The 25,573-nt window shown below is 36.7% G+C and overlaps 1 protein-coding gene across 2 annotated transcripts; it reads left to right on the top strand.

The window, feature by feature from the left end:
• The first annotated feature begins 2,077 nt into the window (after nt 1-2,077).
• On the top strand, nt 2,078-23,687 carry eea1 (early endosome antigen 1). Of its 2 annotated transcripts, XM_042775401.1 has the most exons (30): nt 2,078-2,244; nt 4,654-4,728; nt 5,830-5,942; nt 6,142-6,196; nt 6,319-6,390; nt 6,535-6,568; nt 6,895-6,999; nt 7,153-7,274; nt 7,412-7,567; nt 9,123-9,137; nt 9,931-10,047; nt 11,693-12,031; nt 14,309-14,458; nt 14,726-14,845; nt 15,230-15,433; nt 15,525-15,725; nt 16,265-16,378; nt 16,493-16,648; nt 17,694-17,833; nt 18,131-18,461; nt 18,590-18,691; nt 18,798-18,992; nt 19,432-19,614; nt 19,695-19,880; nt 20,151-20,282; nt 21,071-21,256; nt 21,403-21,641; nt 21,722-21,842; nt 21,952-22,050; nt 22,503-23,687. In XM_042775401.1, exons 1-30 carry the CDS (start codon nt 2,221-2,223, stop codon nt 22,623-22,625), a joined length of 4,209 nt encoding a protein of 1,402 aa, XP_042631335.1. In that variant the 5' UTR covers nt 2,078-2,220; the 3' UTR covers nt 22,626-23,687. The 2 variants fall into 2 exon arrangements, with proteins under 2 accessions (XP_042631335.1, XP_042631336.1); XM_042775402.1 differs by lacking the exon at nt 9,123-9,137.
• The last annotated feature ends 1,886 nt before the right edge of the window (nt 23,688-25,573 follow it).

Raw genomic sequence — 25,573 nt, 5'->3', positions numbered from 1 at the left:
AGCATGTAATAACATAATAATCAGAAAACATCTTTTAAAAAGTAATGTGGCAAGTGCTCTCCTGGAGGCATATTAAAAAGTTTGAGTTTATTATGAGGTTGCAAAAACATGCAAATAGGTTTTTAGTGTTTTTAGCTAACCTCCCTTCTTCCCTAGAAGCTAGACTAGCTTAAACCAGCTATTACCAAAACACAAGTTTAGGCAGGCTTAAAGGGATACTCCACCCAAAAATGAAAATTTTGTCATTAATCACTTACCCCCATGTCATTCCAAACCCTTAAAAGCTCTGTTCATCTTCAGAACACAATTTAAGATATTTTGGATGAAAAACGGGAGGGCTGTGACTGTTCCATAGACTGCCAAGTAAATAACAGTGTCAAGATCCATAAAAGGTATGAAAGTTGTCGTCATAATACTCCATCTGCCATCAGACGTGCAATCTGGGTTATATGAAGCGACAGGCAACACTTTTTGTATAGCGAAGAGCAAAATAATGATATGACTTTATGTCAACAATTCCTTCATTATCAACAAAAAGTGTTCCTTTGTGTCATATCTCCATATCACCGTGATGCTGTGTAGTATTCTGACTACAACTCTGTATCATCCACGCCACAAGGATGTGCTGTTATGGGACTCACAAGTGTATGTAGCTTTTAATTGTGAAAGAAAACTTTTTAGCGCATCCATGTGATTAATGACAAAATTTTCATTTTGGGGTGGAGTATCCCTTTAAGATGCTTCACCAGGGAAATTTTAAAGTGTAAAAGATAATGCCTTTTCTCCCTCATATATCTCGTGAAAAAGTTTTAATGGGTTTTGAGATTGATTATGTCCTTCTAGGTGGGTGACAGAGCTTGAAAGAGTCTGGGAACTCCAATCAAAATGCATCAACAGAGCAGCATATTTTTTGTACATCAGTATACAACAAAATAAACAGATTTATACACCAAAAAAAAACACATAAGATAACAACCATTCATTAATCAAAAATAAAAATATTACTAAAGGTGCTGTAGTCCTCTGTCTCCTTGATAAAACTGATGAAATTTGCCTTGGACCCTGACTATGAGTCCTTGTGTATGTGGAATTGTCCCAGAATAATAAAAACAAAACACAAGAATAATCAATATCTAAATAAAATCGAGTGAGACAACCAATACTCTCAAGCAACTTATATATCCATATATGTTTGACCATTTCTGCACTTCAAAGCTTCAAAAATGTTGTTCTGTCATCCTGGGACCAAGTCATAGAGGACATTATGTCTTGAGACAATACATCCACAGTTTTAAGTCTGGATGTCCTGTACAGAGCACATTCAGGGCTTTTTAGAGATATCAAATGTTTGGAGGTTTAATCATAAACTCTCCCTCTCCTTTGTCTTTAAATATGACTGACATTGACAGAATGACCAAATTTAGCACTCTTAGGTAAATATGATAATGTCTTGTAATTATCATTTAAATCTGGCTAATTTTGAAATAGTTTGTCGTTAATAAACATCTCAGAAAAATGTTATGGGGTTTCAAATCAGAATATTACTTTTATTTTTATTTTTTTTTGTTATGAAACAGGACATACTTTTCATACATGTCTCCTGTAGAGGACACCAAGACAAACATGTTAATCAGGCATTTTGGGGAGACACAAGAAGTCAATAGGGAAAGAAATTATAGATCAATATTCCTATGAAATATGAGATATTCTTATGAAAATGTTACATTTTTCATTATGGGCTTCCCCAAGAACACATAAAAATACAAATTAGATGCAGTGTATAGAATACCAATTTATAAAAAAAAAAGCCACTAAAAAAAACCAAGTACAATCAATTTCAATATATTTTTAAAAATCCTAAATCAAAAAAAAAAATAAATTATCTCAAGAAGAAACAGGGGAATGCAACAGACAGAAATAAATCACTGTTGCGCTCCATTCCAACAAGCCCCGCCTTTGACCTAATATCTGTTTCCAATGATTGGCGGACGCTCCTTACAGACAGCCAACGATTGGGCATCTTAGAAGCCGTTCATGCAAGCGGTCCAATGATAGCAAACATTCATTAGGTGAAGGGCGGGACTTAGCGGAAAACGGGTGGGCTTGTACAGAAACAGCAGTGTGTCTGCAGGTGTCAACAACAAAATATTAAAACACACTCATTTGTACAAAACTTTTAAGATTTAATTTTTCATAGTTCTAGCCAGAGAAAGGACCAGAATGCTAAGACGAATATTACAGATGGTGAGTGAAATACACAGACACTCATTCAGCTGTTTGTGATTTGTACGTTAGCTCGTCGGGCCTGACACTGAATGATGGCCTTGTGCAAGATTGATTAATAATGGCTTTTCGCTTGAGGACAGTCTCAAATCGCGAGGGCAGAAGATCTGTTTTGTTCTTGAGGAATATTAAATATCCTGATAATATCATTCTGCGTAAATGTTGACATGCAGACTGATCTGTTAGCATGTTAGCGGGCTACATAGCTTTGCTCAATTACTTATTAACAAGTCGTTTTGTCACTAACGACGAGCAACGGCAATGTTTCTGATTTGTTAATTTTGTGTCCTGTTGAAATAGCTGGTGTGAATGTATTTTGCAGTGATCTGTGACTCACAGTAGATATCTCCATGAATTGAAATGTCTGATCTGTCGGGAGCCTATTGCTGTAGTCATACAGCAGCTGACAGCACAGGATTTCTGCTTAATATTCCTGTAAACTCTCATCTTAATGATTGTCAGTTGTCATGTTATGTCCATTTGGCACTGATTGCAATTCACTGATTCATTGAATGTTTATCTTCTAAAGTCATGTAACATGAGATAAATTATCTGAACGAAACTTTTTTTGTGTAATCTACCTTGGTAATATAACTTTTTTTTTTGGTTGTGTTTTTTTTGGACTGTGCTGTTTATACACTACTGTTCAAAATAAAATAAAATAAAAATAAATAAATATATATTATTTAAAAAAAAATATATTTTCAGTTCTTATACTGCATCTATTTGATTAATACAATATATATATATATATATATATATATATAATAGTTATATATACAAATATATATTTCAGTTCTTATACTGCATCTATTTGATTAATACAGTGAAAACTAATGTTTTAAATACAAATTTAAAATAACGGTTCTCTTTTAATATATTTTAAAATGTAATTTATTCTTGTGATGTCAGAACTGAATTTTTAACAAGCATTACTCTAGTCTTCAGTGTCACATGAGCCTTCAGAAATCATTCTGATATGGGCTGCTTTTTTAGTTTTTTTTTTGATGATTAGAAAATTCAAAATTAAAGCATTTTTTTTTTTAAATAGAAATATTTTGTAACAGTATAAATGTTTTATTAATCACTTTCCTTAAAAAATTCTTACCCCAAACTTTCTTACCCCAATTCTTTACCCCAAATTTTATTTTTATTGTAACATTTAAATGTATATTTTATTATACAATTATTTATAAATCTAAGATCTTGGTAGCATTTGCTGCACTGCCTTTAAAGTTAATTTATTTTAAACAATCACAAAACAGTATTTATTCTGTAATAAAGTAAAAAAAAAAAAAAAAAAAAAACTGCATTACAATAACAAGAATTAGGGGGTAAAATGTTACTAATTATCCCGAAAATAATAAAATGGTTAAAAAAAAAAAATAGTAGGTTATATCAGGTTTCTATTAGTAGGTTATATCAGAATAAAATTATGCAAAATATTTATATTCTATTTCTGTTCTAACTACTTTTCTTTTTATTGATTAAAAAGCCTTGACCCTCTAACACTAACAAATCGCTATTCTATTTCTGTTCTGTCTACTTGTTTTCTTTTTATTTATTAAAAAAATAAAAAATTGCTACGTGTACAGACTAACACTAACCTGTAACAGCAACAACACATAAATATCACTGCTCTTTTGTTGGTTTGATTGCTTCTATTGTCCTCATTTGTAAGTTGTTTTGGATAAAAGTGTCTGCTAAATTATTAAATGGAAATGTAATACAGAGTCAGTCTTTGAGATTTTGAACACCGTGCTTATTTGGCAAACTTATTTTTGCAATGGGAAGGCGGCATATTTGGACATAGATAGAGGATTTTATCATAGTAAAAAGATATTTTGAACCAGGCCAGTATGTTATGTGGTGAGGTGTCAAAGTTATTCTCTTTAACAAGTGAAAGGAAAGCTGAGAGTGAGATCTAATAGTGATTAAAGAGCAGTTTCCAACCACTGTGACATCTTGTGATCTGACAGTAGGCACATATGAAATGTCAAGGGTGTATGAATGTTAGAGCGCAGTATTGTTTAACATCATACTGTTCTCGCTTGCCAAGATTGAGGGAAACGTTAAACGCCCGTCCTGCTGAGTATAACCGTTTCACCCCGATGCATGTCCTCGTATGAATGACAGCCGTGCCGAGAACATCCCAAGAAGCTAACAAAGCGATCTTGGCCTTTACACCTTGTGAATGACATGCTGTGAGCAGGCCAAACCAGCACTCAGTCTTGATTGGCTGCCCAGAGACATGATCAGCTGTGCCAGACCAGAATAGTGTGACATAATGAGATGAATTTTCTCACAGATGACATCTGACTCAAATCCCTCCTTTCTCTGCTTTCTTTGTCCAAATCTTTGTGGAAATAGACTCCTGGGAAAGGAGGCTCCCAGAGCTCGGAGTCTGAGCAGCCGTCTGCTGATATGAATAATGAGTCCTCAGAGGTAAGCCGAATTAAATTTATAGCCCTGCCATGTTACTGCCTAAATGCCTCATTGCTTTAAAGTCTTTTGACTTGAGTGAGTGTTGTATTCAAGCCTGTTTTAGGAAAAAATTCAGTCAGAAATTAAAGTTCTGTCATCATTTACTCACTCTCATTTTTTCTAAAACTGTAGATTTTCTTTCAAAATTAGAAGTTTATCAAAATATTCATGCTGCTCTTTTTTCATACAATGGAAGAGAATGGTGACCAGATGCCATCAAGCCTTAGAAATGACAAAAGAATCACCATAAAAATTAGTCCCTATTAGTCAAGCCTTATGAAGTAATATTATAGATTTATGTGAGGAATTTCTTTATTTTCACGTAAGGAACATCAAAATTTGTCATACAAGGTTTTTCATAACTTGATGCCAAATGTTATTGGTTGTCTGTCATATGTCTTGTAACCAACCACAACATATGTGCATATTCAAATTGTACAAATGAAAAAAGATGGTTTACCCAAAAATGAAAATTCTATCATTATTTACTCCCTCTCATGTTGTCCCAAACCCGTAAGATTTTAATTTTTGAAACACAAATTAAAAAATTTAATTGAAACTTTAGTGGTTTGTGTCCCTTTAGTAAAAAAAGTCCAGGTACACGCACTTGTTTACTAAATGTGATTCACTCTATGTATGTGTACAGTTTATACATGATGTGAATAAAAGCCTAAATTAAATCTGTTCATCATTTAAAGTGGTCATATCACAAGACCTGGATTAAAGCGCTCAGTTCATATGGATTTGTTTTACGGCGCCTTTTTGGATCTTTTAAGCTTTGGTTGCCTGAACCTTCAAAGGCGAGAGAGAGACACATTCGGTGAGAATGGCTCTTTAATATGGAAAAGAGTAGCATGAACGTCTCCTTTTGTGTTCGACAGAGGAAATAATATCATATGGGTTTGGAATAAAATCAGGGTGCATAAATGATGAAAGAATATTTTTGGATGAACTCTCCCTTTAACTTTCCTTTTAGTAACTGATGTGATGTTACACTGCATGTTCTTTGCTGTCTCGTATCTTCGCCTGATTTCATTGTGGTGTTAATTTGTTTGTCCACAGGGCTTCATTTGTCCCCAGTGTATGAAGTCACATAACTCTGCTGAGGAGCTCTTCAAACATTATGAGGTGTTCCATGAGCCAGGAGACCAGCCGTCCCCCTTCAGTCCTGGCAGGTGGGCTTCTGGAATATTAAACCCTACTTGCTTCCTTTCCTGTCAGAGAAACTCTCTCAATCAGATAATCCAGCCAGCATTTTATTTAATCTTAAAGCGAACTATACTAAGACTTAAGCAATACAGAAGTACCGGTAGTCATATTGTTAGTCATTAATATGAAAAATGTATAATAAAGGCTTATGGTTTTCATGTTAAGGGGGGATCTAACCCTTCTTCGACAGGAAGTCCAAGATTTACAGGCTTCACTGAAGGTATTATGTCTTTTACTCCCACCCTTCTTACCATATCTGCTTTAGTATGCATACTCAATAATGTTATTCCACTGGATATGTGTATTGGGTTTCATATTGCTGATGTGCAATTGTGTTTTCAGGAGGAACGCTGGTTTTCTGAGGAATTGAAAAAAGAATTAGACAAAGTACAAGGACATCTAGCAACTAACAAAGTAAATCCTTTGAAATGCTTGGTTTTTCAAACAGAGATCAAAGATGAATTAAGAAAAGTTTACACTTTTAATGGTGTCTATTGTCTACTGAAGGAATGTTTGCTGTGTTCTCTAATTGAATTGCTGGATGTGTATCGATTTTAGGGCTCACAGAATGATGGTACTAGTGAAGAATCAGGTTAGTTGAGTAGCGTTGATTTCATTCTTTAAAGGAATGTGCTGGGTTCAATACAAGTTAAGCTCAGTCAATAGCTCTGTGGCATTACATTGATTGTTATATTAGCACAGGATATTGCATTTTTTAAATGTATACTATATATACTGTAACAGCATTTTCATTTAATTAAAAATGAAGGGATATATCAAAATTATTTTCAGTGCAAATGCTGTCAACAGAGTGTATCTCGTATTGAATCCTGAACATACTTTTAAATGTTTTTTTTTTTTTTTTTAAGCATAATAGTTTATTTTGTGAAGTTGCAATCAGTGTTTCTTTCTCCTCAGAGCTTGAGATGAGACTCAACAAATCTGAGACTGAGAAGTTCAACATCAAACAGATGAAAGACTTGTTTGAACAGAAAGCTGCCCAGCTCGCAACTGAGATAGTTGGTAAGTTTTGTGGGAAAGTTCCTGCCTTTAATATTTACGTGATCTTTAGAATGTTAAAATGTTTGTTTCTATATTTACACTTATTTTTAAAAAGTATCAGCTTAAGGCCAGTCCGAAATTAAATGAAATAATAAAATGTGTTTCATATCCCAGACATCAAATCTCGTTATGATGAGGAGAAAAGCATGCGAGAAGCACTGGAACACAGGCTGGCCAATCTAAACCAAGATCTGCAAAAAGAGAAACAGGAGAAGGAGAAATTGGCGGCAGAGCTGGTAATGTCACATTTATTGTCTCATGATAATTAATGAGTTTGCATCCTCTCAGCTGCTGCTGCTGCACGTACCTCATCAATCTCTTAACTCATCAGCCTCTCCTGGCTTAATCCTGTCTGTCTTTGGCTCTCCTCCAGCTCCAGAGGCCTGGAGTGGAAGACGTGGAGGTGTTGAAGAAAGAGCTGGTGCAGGTGCAGACGCTCATGGACAACATGACCCGTGAGAGGGAAGAGGAGTCCGAGCGCCTCAAGAGCCAATACGAACAGCTGCATGCCAGCTTCACTACCTCAGAGGTGAGCTCAAACCTGCTGTGACCTTGTCTGCACTGTATAACTGACGTGAGGACAGAGTTACCATGATGTTTTACAAACAGTCGATCTCTGCTGTTCATTCGGAAAATGTCAGTATTGATAGAAGCGGACAAATATGGAGACTCATGCCAGAATCAATAGCTCGTGAAGGCAGAGATAATGAAAGGTCATTTTGAGACAGCGACAAGCAACTGACCTTTGAATGGGTGCGCCAGTGACGTCACTTTGCCCGTTGAAGTAAACCGAGATCACAAACGACTGCAGATTGCTGGTGTAATTTACACAAAAACTATAAAGGCGTTAAAACTCCTCTCAAACTATTTCATACTGTGAGTTCCAATCATAATGTCGTGTCTGAACGTGTTTGTTAAACATCTAAGGGTGACACTGACTGTCCTCTCGAACAGATTCCTGAGGTTAATTATTAGCCCACCGGCAGGCCCTCCCACCTCTGAGTGTTTCCTGTAAACATGCCTGTAATCGCCTGCACTTCTGACCTAAAAATCGCTTCTCGTTATATAAGGTCCGACAAAAAGTTCTGGTTCATAGATCATTACAAGCAGGTCACTTGAGTGTACTTTTTTCAGATATTTTGGTTTGATGTTTGTTGGTCTACCTAATTCAAAGGCTGCCATCTAGTGACAGTATAAGGAAATGTTAAGGTTGCTGACATCATTTTTTGCAATATGCCTCCATAAATTCATTTAATTATAGAATCTCTGTTTCAGACCCTAGAGAGCTGTCTAGTAAAGCAATAATATGCAACCTAACTGAGTTGTTCCTCACATGAATCACACACAAAGTGTGAGAACTTCATTTTGAACTGCTGTTTTCTTTCGATACTCTTTAAAACGTAATAAAACAGTTACACAGCTTTTCAAAAGTCTCTTCTTCTCACCAAGGATGCATTCAGTTGATCAAAAATACAGTAAATCAGTAATCTTGTGAAATATTATTACAGTTTAATATAAGTGTTGTAATATATTTTAAAATGTAATTTATTAAAACTGTTTTTTTTTAGCAGCCACTACTTTAGAAATGATCCTGATGTGCTGATTTAGTGCTCAGGAAACATTTCTTATTATTATCAATGTTGAAACACTTGAAAATGCTGCTTAACATTTGTTCGTGGAAACACCTTTTTTTCAGGATTCTTTGATAAATAGGGAACAGCTTTTATTTGAAAGAAATATTTCATAACAGTGCTGATTTAATCAATTTAATGTGTCCTGACTGAATAAAAGAACAAATTAAAAGAAACTAAAAAATCTTACTGACACCAGACTTAGTGTCTGTTTGCTATATTTATCATCAGAAGCATGCCTAAAACTCCTTCTAGGTAGGCAGCGCACTAGGGTTTGAAACGTAGTCGGTGTTTTGCCCCAAAGTCCTTGTCATAACCATTAGACTCAGTGTATTGGCACTCAGCTCTGCCTCTGTACAGTGTCCTGTCTCACCTCACTGGTCTGTGTTTGTGTGTCCTTCTCCCTTGTTCACCCTTCACTTAACTCTGAACCTGCTTTGCTTGCTCTTGAAGATTCATAAGCTGGAGGTAACAATTTTTCCTTCTGAATGCCTCAGTGTCATGTTTTTCATTATTTTTGCCAGAATGCCCCTTTTTCTTCAGAAAATGTAAGTTATTATGCAGCATTGAAGAAGTCTCTCTTAATGTCTATGTTCTTTTATGTTCTTCATGTCATCAGCTTTAGAATTTTTACCCTCATTCTCCACCATAATGTAATGTTCTTTTCATTTTCATCCAATGAAAAATGCATTATACAATGAAATGATTCTTTTCTTGCTCTCTTGTTTTGCCATGTGCAAAAATATCAGACTTTACCCAGAGTAGATGGCATATGTGACCATGGACCACAAAACCAGTCTTAAGTGTCAATTTTCAAAATTGAGATTTATACATCATCTAAAAGCTGAATAAATAAGCTTTGCATTGATGTATGGTTTATTAGGATCGGACAATATTCGAGATACAACTATTTCAAAATCTGGAATCTAAATACTGAGAAAATCGCCTTTAAAATTGTCCAAATGAAGTTTTTAGCAATGTATAAAACAAATCAAAAATTACGTTTTGATATAAATACACAAAAAAACTTAAAAAAAAACTACATTTAACAAAATAATAACCTAATAATTTTAGCAATAAATCATGACATAAAAGAAAAATCGATAATTTTGACCCATACAATGTTTTTGTATGGCTATTGCTAAAAATATACCCGTGTGACTTAAGATTGGTTTTGTGGTCCAGGGTTGCATAGAAGCGAGCATAAATGACACTAGACTTGTTTGCTTTGGCGATTTCACATTTGCATGCTTGTTTGTAGACAACGATTGCTCAGTTGAAGGCAGAACTGGAGAAGGGTCCTCAGGAGGCAGCGGTCTACACCCAGCAGATCCACCAATTACAGAGCAGCATGAACAACTTCCAGCAGCAGACCCAGGTAACACTCACATACACAAACAGTTGGAGATATGTTGTGGCTAGAGTTACTAGACCACCCTAAGCAACAAGGCATGTGCTGTATGCTCACAGCAAATCCAGCTGTATATTTTAATGGCCTACTTTACAGCTTCACAGAACACACGCCAGTGCTGACTATGTTGAGATCAACTTCCAAATATAAGTTTACTGTACTGCCGTTTACAAGCGTCACCAGCTGGCTTTCAGGAAATGGCCCAAAACATTTAATAGAAAGCTTCTTGGGCTGCTTGCCCCATGTGTTCAGTCCAAAGTCGACCCAGAGACATGTCAGCACACCATGTGTTTTGATTGGCCGTTAAAGAGTGTTGACACACACCTTACAGACGCTGTGTAATTAAAGCAGCAGAGGGTGATTCGTCTCATGCCTGTTGTGGCGGTCAGAGCAATATACGGCCACAGGTAAAGACCCACAGCTCTCTAGTCCATTGTTCAGGTTGTCAAGACAGGATTAAGAGATCAGACTCCAAAGGTGGGCTGGCTTCCCAAAAATGTGGATTATGGTACTGATGGGAAGTGAAATAGGGGCGATTAAGGGGTCGTTAATAGAACCATCCCTGTGAAGTGTCCTGCGGGATAAATATAAACAATAATTTCAAGTTCAAAAGGAAGAAACATTCAAGGACAGGAACAAGAAAGAGGGCAAACTTAAACTTGACAATGATGAACTTTTTAAAGTTACCAATTTATTTTATTGGTAAAACTTCATAATAAAGTTATTATTATTACGGAATTTTATTTATTTTGTACTGTATATATTATTTATATAATATCTAATCTAGGTTAATGTTAATATATAAAAATAATGTTACATGCTATTATAAATATGCTATTTTTCATTGTTAATTCCAGTTGTTTAATAATAGATTAATTAATGTAATAATAATAATTATTATTGTAATAATTATATACATCTAAAAATGTTAAAAAAAATATGTTAGTATTTGTAGATTTCTGAATCTAGATTAATATGAATGTTTTTTTTGCAAATGTTGTAAAATTGCTGTTCATTAATAGTTCATGATATTTGTATTTTTCATGTATTTTAACAGCTTTTACATATTATTATTTATCTATTTATCATATACATACATTATTTTCTCTTTTTCTCTCTATATATAAAAAAGGCAGGGTACAATAAAAAAAGAAAGTCATACAGGTTTGAATCAGCTTGAGTTAATGTTGACATTTTCAGTTTTGGGTGAACTATCCCTTTAAGACTCGTTCGTACACTTGAAGGACCAAATAAAAATGGGCCAATGCAAGAAGACACTGTTAACTTATCTACCTTGCCATTTTTATAGCTGTCACAGGCAAAGGTCATAACACAATTGCCCAGCCCTGCCCTCATAAAACTCTGCTCTCATAAGAGAGATCCCTGAGCTATCCCAGAATCCCCAGATATTTGTTAGCATGCCACAACACTGTTATTTGGCATCTTATTGGATGTTGATGCTCTGTATAGTGTGCAAAGGCTGGTCTGAAGAATGTATTATTATTAATTGTCATAAAAAAAGATACATTTTGTATAAACAAGTTGTCATTTTACACAGTCATAATAAAAAACTGAATGGCAATAAACGTCTAATCATTCTGTCACTCCACAGCTTTTGTCAGAGAAGATATCACGTAAGGAGAAGGAGAGTCAGGAACTCGAAGAGCGTCTGGGTCAGGAGCAGGCCTTTAAGAAGAGTCTTCAGGCTAGTCTGCACCAGAAAGATCTGGAGCTCCAGGAGAGCCAAGCCCGGGTGTCATCAGGAGAGGCAGCTCTGAGTCGGGCTCAGGCTGAATTGACCGAACGCGGGGAGGAGGCCGCACGACTCAGGCGGGAACTCAGTGAGCTGGAGAAGGACCACCAGGATTTGAAGGCAGAGAGGAAACAACTTCAACAGCAGAGAGAGGATAAAGAAAACCAGGGCCTGCAGCAGCAAAGTGAGATCAGCCAGGTCAGTAAAGAAATGCACAATACTACAACAACCATCCATCCAGAATTAGAATCAATTCCATCCACCTTTTAGTTCAAAATCAAATTCATCAGGTTAGAATCAGAATCAAATCTGACCTTCTTTAGTTTAGAATCAAAGTCATAAAGTTAGAATCCAAATCTGTCCATCCCTTTGTTCAGAATCAAATTCAAGTTAGAATCAGAATCAAATCCATACATCCTTTAGTTCAGAATCAAATCCATCCATCCATTAATTTAAAATATTATTCATCTATTTAGAGTCAGAATCAAATCCACCCACCCTTTAGTTCAGAGTCAAACCCATCCATCCATGCAATTCTGTCTTTTTTTATTTACAATAATAATCAAATTCATAAGCAAAATCAAAACAAGAACTATAAACAAAAAAATAAGAATAGAATAAAATAAATTATTATACAAAAACAATAGAATAGAATAGAATAGAATAGAATAGTTTTATTGTGATTGTTTTTGAAACAACAAAAAAAAAAGACTGTTTAGCAGCTATTATTTGGCATAATAATAATAAAAAAGATAGACACAAGTACAGATACAAATAGAGATATTAAACAAGAAGAGAGAGGTAATCCAGAAGGTACATAGATAACAAGAAATATCACAATATAAAATATATACAATGGTTTATGCCAGACAGAGTACTTTGTGCAAATAAACAATGTAGTGCTGAAAATAATGTACATATGTGTATATACACATACACATAAATATATATTTACATTTACATTTAGTCATTTAGCAGACTCTTTTATCCAAAGCGACTTACAAATGAGGACAATGGAAGCAATCAAAATCAACAAAAGAGCAATGATATACAAGTGCTACTGTATAACAAGTCTCAGTTAGCTTAAATGCAGTACACTTAGCAAGGGCTTTTAAATAATATAATAAATAAAAAGAAAACAGATAGAATAGAAAAAGAATAGAGCAAGCTAGTGTAAGAGGTATTTTTATTTTTTTGCTTTTGTTAATTGTATAATAAATGAAAATAAAACGGATTAGAAAGCTAGTTGGATTTTTAATTTTTTTTTCTAGAATAGAATTAGAATAGTGCATGCTAAAGTTAGAGGGTCAAATAAAGATGGAAGAGATGTGTTTTAAGCCGATTCTTGAAGATGGCTAAGGACTCAGCTGCTCTGATTGAGTTGGGCAGGTCTTTCCACCAGGAGGGAACATTTAATTTAAAAGTCTGTAAATATATATACACAATAAACATAAATATAACAGTATTTTGTATAAACATATATTAATTTGTTTAGTGCAAATATGCAGTGTATGGTATTCCCCTTATAGTTCCTTAGACAAAAGTTTGATGTGCACTAGTGTTTGGGAGAGGTAGGAGGAGGGTTGATGCATTTGACTGCCTGAGGGAAGAAGCTGTCAGTCTTTTAAGCTGTCAGTCTTTTAAGCTGCTAGTCTTTGTTTTGATTGTTCTGTATCTCGTCCCAGAGGGCAGAGGGGAGAACAGGTGATGTCCAGGGGGAGTGGTGTCCATTATAATACAGCTGGCTTTCCTTCTTAGATGGCTAGATTAAATGTCTCTCTATTGTTTACCAATAGAATTTAGTCAGCAGGTGATGAGGGACGTTAGCATGTTTTAGCTTCCTGTGGAAGCAGAGTCTGATATGCTGGGCATTCCATACCTGATGGGAGGTGCATGCAGACCAGGTGAGGTCAGCCAAGATGTGCATACCAAGGAACTTAAAGCTCTCTATCCTCTCTATGAATGCAGAGGGCAGAGTGCTCAATGTGCTTTGATCTATTATAAGTTCCTTGGTTTTAGAGATGTTTAAGTCCAGATTATTGCGGGAACACCATTCTGTCAGATGATGAACCTCCTCCTTGTAGGCTGTCTCATTATTGTCTGTAATTAGTCCTACTATTGGGGTATCATCAGCAAACTTGACAATGGGGTTGGTAGAATGGATGGGGAGCGGTTGTGTGTGTAGAGCGAGTAGAGGAGGAGGGCTGAGGACACACCCCTGTGGTGTGTTTAGGATGAGAGTGGATGGTGTGTGACCTCCCATCCTGACATTCTGGGGTCTGTTGCTTAGAAAGTCCAGTATCCACGTGCACAGCGAGCTGCCTCGGCTCAGATTTGTGAGGGAAGACTACTAAAGGCTGAACTGAAATCCATAAACAGCATTCTTACATAAATGTGCTGATCCAGGTGTGTAAGTGCTGTGTGAAGATTTGTACTTGTATTGTAATCAGGGTCTCATATTTCCATCCTCTCTAGTTGCATGCAAAGCTGCTGGAAACAGAGCGTCAGTTGGGGGAGCTGCAAGGCCGGCTGAAAGAACAGAGACAGCTATCAGGAGAGAAACTCAAAGATCGGGAGCAGCAGGTGGCAGACTTGCAGCTTAAACTGTCCCGCTTGGAGGAACAGGTAAAGACAAAAAATGGCTGATTAGTACATATAGCACAATACTTGACATACAAGCTGGAAGACTTGGAGCACATTGAGTAAAGCACAGTGAGAGTAATTACTGCCAGTGTTATCAGCGTGTTAATTGATAATGCATGTTTACATTCAAAACCCAGACCAAAGTATTATTACCATGGTGGGCTTGAGTGTCTTGTTTTCGCTTTTAACCACTGCACTTGTCTCTCTCTCTCTCTGTGACTGTACGTATCTATGATTATGTGTGTGTAGTTAAAGGAGAGCTCTACCAAGTCTACAGACCTGCAGCTTCAGCTGGACAAATCCAAACAGCAGCACCAAGAGATACAAACACTTCAACAGAGCACTAATGGCAAACTTAGAGAAGCACAGGTAAACATAACTGTAGCATCTCATTAAGTGTCCAATTAGTGGATTTTTCTAGAAAAAGCAATATTTTCTTTACTGTGCAGGAAAATAAATGTACATTTTTAGACTGTATTTATTAAAAAATACAGTAAAACTGTAATATTGAAAAATATGATTTCAATTTAAAATAAACCATTACATCATAATATAAATTAAAACAAAACATAACCCCATCAAGCTGAATTTGAAACAAACAATTACCTCAGTCTTCAGTGTCACACGATCCTTCAGAAATCATTCTAATATGCTAAATTGGTTTTCAAGAATCATTTCAACATTTTCAGTAGTGCTGCTTATTATTTTGTGGAAACAGTGACACATACATGTTCCTTTGACGTTCTAATGCAGAACGACCTGGAGCAGGTGTTGCGTCAGATCGGGGACAAGGACCAGAAGATCCAAAATCTTGAAGCTCTGCTGCAGAAGAGCAAGGACAGCGTGAGCCAGCTGGAAGCAGAGAGAGAGGATCTGTGTGCTCAGATCCAGGCTGGTGAAGGAGAGGCAGCTGTGTTGAACCAACTAAAAGAGAAAAATCACTCGCTACAGGAACAGGTACTGGACACTGGACTAGTGTGACTACACACTCCCACTCTTTGAACAGGGAGGAAGCTCACTCTAGTTTTTCACCCATGTGTTAATTCAGATTACGCATCTTACCGACAAGCTCAAAAACCAGTCAGAGAGCCACAAACAGGCTCAGGACAACCTTCATGAGCAGGTGCAGGAGCAGAAGACCCATCTGCGTTCAGCGCAAGACCGCTGCCAGAGCCTAGAGACCACCATCTCTGAGCTTACCACACAGCTCACAGAGAGCAAAGAGAAGATTGCCCAGCTAGACACACAGGTACTTGTGTTTGTTCATAATTATTTAAAATAATGATTCATGCAAACATGAAAATGAGGCCTATTTCTGACCAGTTGTTATTGTTTACTAAAACAAAAACAATTAAGAGTAGTTTTCATGAATTGTAATAAAGCTGAAATTAATATTAATGAAAAACTTAATATATATATAGTATAATAAATAATACACTACTAATAAAAATGACAAAAGCACAAAACAATTTACTAAAACTTTAACAAAAATAAAATGATAATGGAAAATATAGGATTAAAGGAGTATTTAAAAATGTAATAAATACTATAATAGTGTAAACATAATAATAAATAATAAAAGAGTTTCTGTCTAATTTATTCACCCCATCTCATTCTAAACCAATTTTTCTGTGAACCATTCCTTTAATGCAAAGTGACATTATAGAGCTTTTACATTTTAGTTTTTATTATTTATTTTAGTTTATTAATATTTAATTATTGTCACCAAATTATTAAAACAAAATGCTAGTAAAATTTATATATTGATTTTTTTTGTGTGTGTTTTAGATAAAAGCCAAGACTGAGATGCTATTGTCTGCTGAAGCAGCTAAAAATGCCCAGAGAGCCGACTTGGAGAACCACCTAGAGACTGCCCAGAATGCATTGCAAGATAAGCAACAAGTATGTACAATTGCTTTGACAAAATTTGAACGTAGTGTATTTATATCAGTCAAATGCAAGAGTATCATTTTGTTGGAGGTTCATAGACGTTGTTTTTGTTTTGTGTCTCTGCAGGAGTTGAGTAAAGTGCAGTCTCAGCTGGAGGAGCAGGGCCGCAGACTGCAGGAGAAGCAGGAGCAGTGCTCTCAGCTGGAGACCAGTCTGAAGGACAGCAGAGACAATCTGCTGACTGCAGAGCAGAGGATAGAGACTCTGGAGACCCAAACCAAGGTCAGTGTCACTGCAGCACATTTCTGCATTGTCATCGTGACTTCATTTAAAAAAAGTTTCAGGCCTCTTGTGTTATGTTAGAGATATCAAATGACAAGAAAGCAGTCTTGATTTATTTCTTTGCTTTTTGTTATTGACTTTTTGCTAACTATGAATTACTAGGAAAAATGTGCAATGTTTACTTGATTGAGAAATGTTTGAAAGTTACACACCATTGTTATATCAGAATCTTTTAAAGGGATACTCCACCCCAAAATGAAAATTTTGTCATTAATCACTTACCCCCATGTCGTTCCAAACCCGTAAAAGCTCTGTTCATCTTCGGAAACAAAATTTAAGATATTTTGGATGAAAACCAGGAGGCTTGTGACTGTCCCATAGACTGCCAAGTAAATAACAGTGTCAAGATCCATAAAAAGGTATGAAAGTCGTCGTCAGAATCCATCTGCCATCAGACGTGCAATCTGGGTTATATGAAGCGACGGGAACACTTTTTGTAAGCGAAAGAAATCAAAAATAACGACTTTATTTAACAATTCCTTTGTCAACAGTCTCCTCTGTGTCTGTCCATATCACTGTATGTTGCGTATGCTCTTCTGTATCATCCGCACCACAAGGATGATCCTTGTGCATCGGATGATACAGAAGAGCATACACAGCATACGGTGATATGAAGAGACACAGAGGAGACTATAAAGTCGTTATTTTGGTTTTCTTCGCTTACAAAAAGTGTTCACATCACTTCATATAACCCAGATTGCACGTCTGATGGCAGATGGAGCATTCTGATGACAACTTTCATATCTTTTATGGATCTTGACACTGTTATTTACTTGGCAGTCTATGGGACAGTCACAGGCCTCCCGGTTTTCATCCAAAATATCTTAAATTGTGTTCTGAAGACGAACGGAGATTTTACGGGTTTGGAACGACATGGGGGTAAGTGATTAATGACAAAATTTTCATTTTGGGGTGGAGTATCCCTTTAATATGGATTGTATTATAAGGAAATGTCTGTGATGTAATGTGTTTTTGTCTGATATAGAAATCAGAGGTAGAGTTAACTGAACTCCGCTCTGGAAGGGAACAGGCTCAGAAAGAGCAGCAGATGCTGAAGAAGCAGATCAGTGAGCTGGAGATGAAGACGAAGGAGCTGAACCGTCTTTTAGACTCTGAGAAACAAGGGTAGATACTTCATATGAGAAAATGTAAATTCTTCAGTCTTCCGTGACACTGAAGACTGGAGTAAAATTTAGCATTGCTATCACAGAAATACATTACATTTTAAAATATTTTAAATTATTAATTTTAAATGATTAAAAATTTTAATAATATTTCAAAACATTATTTTACATTGATAAAAATACATTTCTCTTTGGTGAGCATAAGAGACAAAAAAATGTTACCGACCACACACTTCTAATCTAATATGTATAGATCACAGGTGTGACACGTTGATTTTCCCTTTCCTTTCTGTCTCAGAGCTGCTACACAGCAAGAGGAGTTGAAGAAGAAAACATCAGCCCTCTCTGAAACAAAACAACAGCTGGAGAAGGCAGAGCAGGAGCGTGGAACCCTGCAGGCGAGCCTAGATAAACTGTCTCAGGAGGGTCAGAAGCAGCAAGCAGACCTGGACAAGAAAGTCCAGGGTCTGAGCGCAGATCTTAAGAAAGCTCAGGAGGAGAAGAAAGCTCTGACTAAAGAAATGGCAACAGTGAAAGAGGGTCTGAGCAAAGCTTCGAACGCTCTCAAAGAGAGCCAGACTAAATTAGAGGCAGAGAAGATGAGCAGCAAGGCCACTATGGAGGAGAAGGTGAGGATTTTGGCCTCAAAAAAATGTTTGGACAGTTGTGTTTGTTTCAAAATCAAGTCAATTTTTTTATTTTTTTCATGCAAACATTTTTACAGAAATTTAAATATCAACCTTTCTCTAATTTGTAGGAGAAGTTTTATCAGAAGACACAGCAAGAGCTTCAGAAAAACACAGAGACCGCTTCTAAAGAGCTCAGCCGTGTCAAAGGTCAGCTTGAGAAATCAATAGATGTAAGTATAACTCCATTTATATTTCAAAGAAGCATTGATTTCAAACTTTATTATAAACCCATGTTAGAGGAATCCTGATATTTTGCAATTATGTTGAATCTTTTAGGCAGAAAGGGGCCTTCAGTCTCAGCTGACCGCACTGAACGCTCAAATGAAACAGGCTCAAGATACACTGAAAGAGAAAGAAAACAGTGTACAGCAGCTGCAGGCAGAGCTGAAGACCACACAGGGGTCCTTCAGCCAGGAAGTGAAGAAAATTAAGGCACAAGTTTCCGAGTTGGAGACTTCCCTCACTAAAAAGGCACATAGAGTTTCCTTACTCACTTATGTGTCATAAAATGCACATAAATTCTCTTAACCCAAGTTGAATGATTCATTTCCTGTTTCCTGTTCCAAAAATGAACGTTCTGTCATTATTTACACTCCCTCACGTCGTTCCAAATCTGTATACCTGATACTGTGGAACATAAGATATTTTTAAGAATATTGAAAACCAAACAGTTTTGGCTCTTTGGTGTTTGGACTTTGGTTTAAAAGTCAATGAGAACTGAATCTGTTTGGTTACCTGCATTCTTCAAAATATCTTCTTTCATGTTCCGCTGAAGAAGAAGAATGTCATACGCATTTGGAAGGATGATGAGGATGAGTAAATGATTACAGGATTTCATTTTTTTTAGGTGGACTGCCATGCTTTTAGACATTATGCTAACTTTGTGTGAATAAATTGAATTGTGTTTCAGACTGAAGAAGAGGCAAAGCTGAAGGAGCAGGTGACGGCATTGTCTAAAGATCTGAACTCTGAGAAGAATCGCTGTGCAGAGCTGCAGAAGACCAGCGACAGCACCAAAGAGAGCCTCGCCGCCCTTCAGTCTGATTACTACGGCAAAGAATCTGAGCTCTCTGCTGTACGCCAGGACCTCAAGGTCTGTTTTATAAAGTATGAGCACATCTTAATAAATGATTACATGCAGTATCTGATTAATAGCTCGTATTTGTCATGTAGGTGTGTGAGGAGAAGCTGGTTCTAGCTCAGGAGGAGATGGTGACCAACAGAAACCAGCTCAGTGCTCATGAAACCCAGATCCAGGAGCTGAAGACGGGCCGCACGACGCTGGAGAAAGATCTCAGCAAGAGAGACGAGAAGATCAAACAGCAGGCGGAGGCTCTACAGAAGCTCCAGAAGCAACAGGTAACAAAATAGGCTGCAGATTTTTTAGATATCACCGTTGTGCCATAGCGCAAGCCTTTGAACCACAGATGCTGCTGTGGTGTGAAGGTTACGGAAGCAAATGCCATCAGCCTCGATTGTGTGGCTGTAAATAAAGAGTCTGTTCCATACAACCTTCTGTTGTGACCAGGAATTGTTATTTGCTTACCAACACAGACATGGAGAATATTATTTCATTGTTATGTTATTTCAGAATATTTATGGAAATGTTGACTGTGTCTTTTGTTTCAGGAACAAACCGAGGAGCAGCTGAAGAAGGAGAAGGCTCAATACGAGGAGCTCAACGAGTGCCAGAGCGCTCTGGAGAAGGACAAAAACAAACTGTCTGCTGATCTTAAAGCTCTGGCTGAGAAGAATGAGAAGGTCAGACTGATCACCTCTGACCCCGAATCACTTTTATGAATCATATGCACTATATGTTGTTTTACTGTAAACTATGTACTATTATTATTACACTAATTTCAACAAAATATTAGTACTTTGAATGAATCCTGTCAGTGTGCTAAAAAAGTTTCTTTAATCTAAGCAGACTCAGTTCAGAGATCCCCATGATGAGACTCATTATTAATACTTATTAATGTCCAGCCAAAGTACTCATTTGATTTTTCTAACCAATTTGTGTAGTAGTTATAACAAAAGAATATTTTTTTCTAATGGCATCTGAAATATTTAGTTTTTGTATGAGACTGTACACTACCGTTTAAAAGTCTGGGGTCCAAGCTTCATTTATTTGATCAAAAATACAGTAAAAACGGTAATACTGTGAAATAGTATTACAATTTAAAATAACAAATGTTTTATGTTTATTCCTGTGATGGTGAAACTGAATTTTAGCATCATTACTTCATTTATCAGTGTCACATGATTCTTTAGAAATCGTCTTAAAATGCAGATTTGCTGCACAAAAACATTTAATATTTTCAGTGTTGAAAACAGATGTGCTGCTTGATGTTTTTGTGGATATTTGGAAACATAAACAAAAAACATGGTGCACCTTTAGCATTGTTTTTCATTGTCCACTATCTTGATGACTTTTGGATTCACGTGAATTGTGTAGCATAGTTTGATGATCTGGACTCATACCCAGAGCGTAACAGGTTCACATCCAACTATGTTTATAACTATCAGAATTGTTTGTATATCTCTCACAGGAGCTGAAGGAGCTCCAGGCAGCGAAGCAGCTGTTGATCCAGCAGAAGGTGGAGATGCAGGGGAAGGTGGAGGCAGCTCAAGCATCTCTGGAGCAGGAACAGAGAGAGCATCAGAAGACCAGAGACTCCATCAAACAAAAACAGCAGCAGCTCAAAGCTGAGACGGACAAACTACAACAGCAACTGGTACTGATGATATCAACTTGATTTATTTTTTTTATTTTTTATTATATTGTTATTAATGATTAGCAAGTAACCTTTATTGCTGACTTATTTAGCAAAAATGTTTTTTACAATTTATGCAAAAAAGTTAAATTCTGTTCCTTTCTCAGGCTTCTGAAGTGAAGGCTAAAGAGGAGGTGGAGAGGCAGAGGGAAGAGGCGGAGGTGAAGATGTCTATGCAGGTGGCGGCCCTGAACGAGAATGTGGCGACGCTGAAGCGGGAGTGGCAGAGCAGCCAGAGGCGGGTGGGCGAGCTGGAGAAACAGACGGATGAACTGAGAGGAGAGATCGCTGTTTTGGAGGCCACCGTTCAGAACAACCAGGACGAGAGACGTGCACTGCTGGAGAGGTTTGATGGCTCTAGATCATTTTTGGGCCTAAATAAAGAGAGAAAAAGTGATGATCACTTTCAATTTGATCCTTTTCCAGGTGTGTCCAGGGTGAGGGTGAGATCGAGAAGCTTCAGGCTAAGTTGGTGGAGATGCGCAGGAAGCTGGATGACACTACAGCCGCCATGCAGGAGCTTGGCCGAGAGAACCAGTCCTTACAGGTCAGACTGAAATTACTGACCTTACAATTTAGGTTTGGTGTTGTTTTACATCTCTAGCCAAGTCAAACTTCAGTTTTTAGTCACATGTGGCTCCTTTTTCCTGTTCCAGATAAAACAGTCGCAGTCTCTCACACGAAAGTGGGCGGAAGATCACGAGGTGCAGAACTGTATGGCTTGTGGGAAGGGCTTCTCTGTCACTGTCAGAAAGGTCTGCATCATGCCTACAAACACGCTCACATTTTTATTTGATGAGCCAGCCGCTCGAATGGATCAAAGTATGAGATCAATACAATGTTAATGATCTAACCTACTGATCCATGCGCCTGCATTCAGAGGACTGTGTGATCACATGACATGGTGCATCAAAGCACATTCCACCAACAAAAGCATCTGTTTGATGTTCTCAGGAAGTCATTGGCAATGAGTCATTCTTACATCCACAGCATAGCTTCTGTCATATTTATATTAGCCTAAGAAACAAGGATTCCCAGTGTAACATTGTGAAGTATACATTTTTTTTGATTAATCTTCATTTGAATGATCTAATATCAATTCTTAAAAAACATCAGTATGGGTAATACTTCATTATTATTTTTTCAAATTAACCTAACTCAACCACCTGACCTGAATTCTGACCCCTGTGTCTCTCTCTTCCCCCAGCACCACTGTCGACACTGCGGCAACATCTTTTGTGCAGAGTGCTCTGCCCGCAATGCCCTGACGCCCTCCTCCAAAAAGCCTGTCCGAGTGTGTGACAATTGCTATGATGAGCTCCAGGTCTGATTGCCCTCCCTCCCAAACCAGTTCCCTGCAGCCCTCTGCGCCCTGCTCACCCTGACCTCTCCCCAGGAAACACGAGCAACCCGGAGAGGCCAGCCGAGGGCAGATGCAGAAGCTGCAGGGGCCACTGAGGAACAGCGTGTCACGGTGGTCACTGAATGCTGCCAATCAGATAGAGGGTACACTAAATTAAACGGCTGTCCTCATCTGTCCAGTGCCTTTGCCACTTATGAGGCCACTTTCAGATCCAGAGGATTCAAAAGGGAGGGACCGCTTAAGCAGATGTATAATTTGTAATATAAAAATCAGTTCCTTACAGAAGTTTTGTGCTAAGGTCAGGATTGAGTTTTACGTTGATATCGTAATATAAGAGTCTCTTATATAACTATAAGAAATGGTTGGTGGGAAGGAATCTGAGTAGAACCAAAGCTGTTCGCAGGGTCCTTATTTGATATCACATTTGTAAGTAAATGTACAGACAAAAGAGGCACATGTGAATAATTCAGATATAACTGTCACTCTATGGAGACTGTATCATTTGTCATTCAGTGTGGGCATGTTAACAAGGTATGTGGGTGTAATGTACATGCTTGCTTTGCTGCTCTTATGTCTGTTGAAATGAAACACTTGATGTTTGTTTTGCATTTATAATCTCACCAATAGAACTTGGTGAAATCTTTTAAAGATTTACACACACGAATGTCTTTTTTGTTTCCTTTTATCAATTTGCCCTGCTTTTAAGTAATAACTGTGCATTGAGTGTGATTGTTTGTGTGCTAGTATATTGAAAATGAATGACAGACCGCTGATTGTGTTTAAAATATCAGCTGCTACAATTCTCTTCAACTTGAGCAGTTTTCCTCATTCGTGGCAAATTTCAGTTTTCACCATTTACAAACATTCAAAACCTTTATGACAGACTTTCTTTTGCGGAACAGAAAAGTAGATATTTTGAAGAATGTTGAGAACCAAACAGTGACTTCCATTGTATTTTTGTCCATACAATGAGTCAGTGTTTTTTAAAATATAGTTTGTCGTCTTTTCTTTGTTTATTTAGCAGAACGCTGAAGATATTTGGAAGAATATTGATAGCCAAACAAAAAAAATTCCATACAATGGAAGTCAGTGGGAACTGAAACTATTTACTGACATTCTTTGAAATATCTTCTTATAAGTCTTGTTTTCTTTGTGTGTTTTGCAGATTACAAAAGAAGGTATTTCTTTTCCCTATTTCAGTTCCCTTTGACTTCCATTTAATTTTTGTTCAAACAGTAAAAGTCAGTGGGGTCCAAAATGTATTTTTTTGGACCCCATTGACTTCCACTGTATGGATAAAAAAAACAGACATTTATTTTTAAATATCTTCCTGTCATACAGGTTTGACTCGACATTAGGGTGAATAAATGACACTAATTTTTTTTGTTTAACCATTTCATTATTAGAAGCTGAAAGTATGGCCAGGTGGTCCGAGCGTTATTGTAAGCGCTTAGCATAGAGCTAAATGCGAGCGAGTGCAACTAACTGCTGTAAAGTATGCTTCACTGTATGTGGTTTATGCAGTAGCCACGGTTTGATGTTTTAGCTCTGCTTAATAGGTTGTACGCTGACTTGCAGCATTGATGGCACTGTTCGCTGTCAGTGTGATTCTGGGGTATTGATCACTTCCTGTTTGTGTGGATAGATGGATTCAGGTGCATAATGATCTGTAGGTAACCCAGGAAGAATCATTAATGTCTCAGGATGTTTCGTGCTCATCACCAGCTTAGTCATGTGACATGATTTCAGAAAATTTAATATTATATGAATATTAGCCCTTTAACGTGATTGTGGATGAAATGTGTGCTGCAGTCAAGAAGCCACTCAGTGCCATATAACTGGTTAAAACCCTCCATCTGACATCACTTCCTGTTTTCTCTAACCTTTAACAAGGCTTTAATTATAAGCAATGTGTTTGTGCACATTCAGAAGAAAAGCAGGTTGTGCCGCTTGCAAATAAAGCTAATTTGTGACCGCATATGCAAAGTGCATCACTTGTAGGTTTTTGCATTAGAACTACTCACTAACAATACCTGTTATATGGTTGTCATGCATTATTACTATTGATTGGCTCATATTTCCAGCAGGGTGTTCACATTCATGTTGTGGTAATGTGTGCTTTATGTCAAGGTTTGTTTCTATCACTCAATGCAGACATGTCTTAACAGGCAAAACCTGTCAACTACATTTTAATTCATTTAGAAGGTTCCTACATATTTGTGATGTGAATGCAGTATCAGAAATGGATGAAAAAATCAATTTTAAATACACAAAATAATAAATATAAAAAGCAAAAGTGTGTAAAATATCACCTACTGACAGTGATTTCAGGTCAATTGGTTTGTTTGCCTACAGGTCGGGACTCAAATGAAGAACAGCTGAACTACTTCATTATCTGAGATGTTTTGTTGTTATGGAGGAAAAAAAAAATGTTCAGAAGTATTATGTTTTCAAATTTTCCATCATGTTTAAAAGTAAATAAACTAGCTGTTTCTATTTTCTTTCAGTGTCCTGCAGTGTTATTTTATTATTATTTATATACTTCTGTTGTAGTAGTATTAGTAGTAATGTATTAGTTTGATGTTATTTTATACATTTTTTGATTTTTTTAAAAAAAATATTTTAGTTTTGTTGTGTTATACCAAAAACTATAACTTTTTTTTTTTTTAAATATTTTAGTACTTAATCTTTTGTGTTGCAACTAACTAAACTACACTTTTCATCTAATAATATTTTATTTCAGTTTTAATTCAAAATACCAAAAACGATTACTGTTTTAGTTTTACTGGTGTCCTGGTTAAACTTTAAAATGAAATACTGTGTTCGTGATGTATAAAAACAGCTTAATATTTTATTTTTCATGGTCAAAGTAAATTATTCACGAAACAAGGCAGTGCATAATATTGTTTTAAAGA

This window comes from Cyprinus carpio, chromosome A18 (genome assembly GCF_018340385.1).
Source record: "Cyprinus carpio isolate SPL01 chromosome A18, ASM1834038v1, whole genome shotgun sequence".
In the NCBI taxonomy this organism is placed as follows: domain Eukaryota; kingdom Metazoa; phylum Chordata; class Actinopteri; order Cypriniformes; family Cyprinidae; genus Cyprinus; species Cyprinus carpio.
Note: the sequence above shows the minus strand (reverse complement) of the source record. Positions and strands in the feature narration are given on the sequence as shown.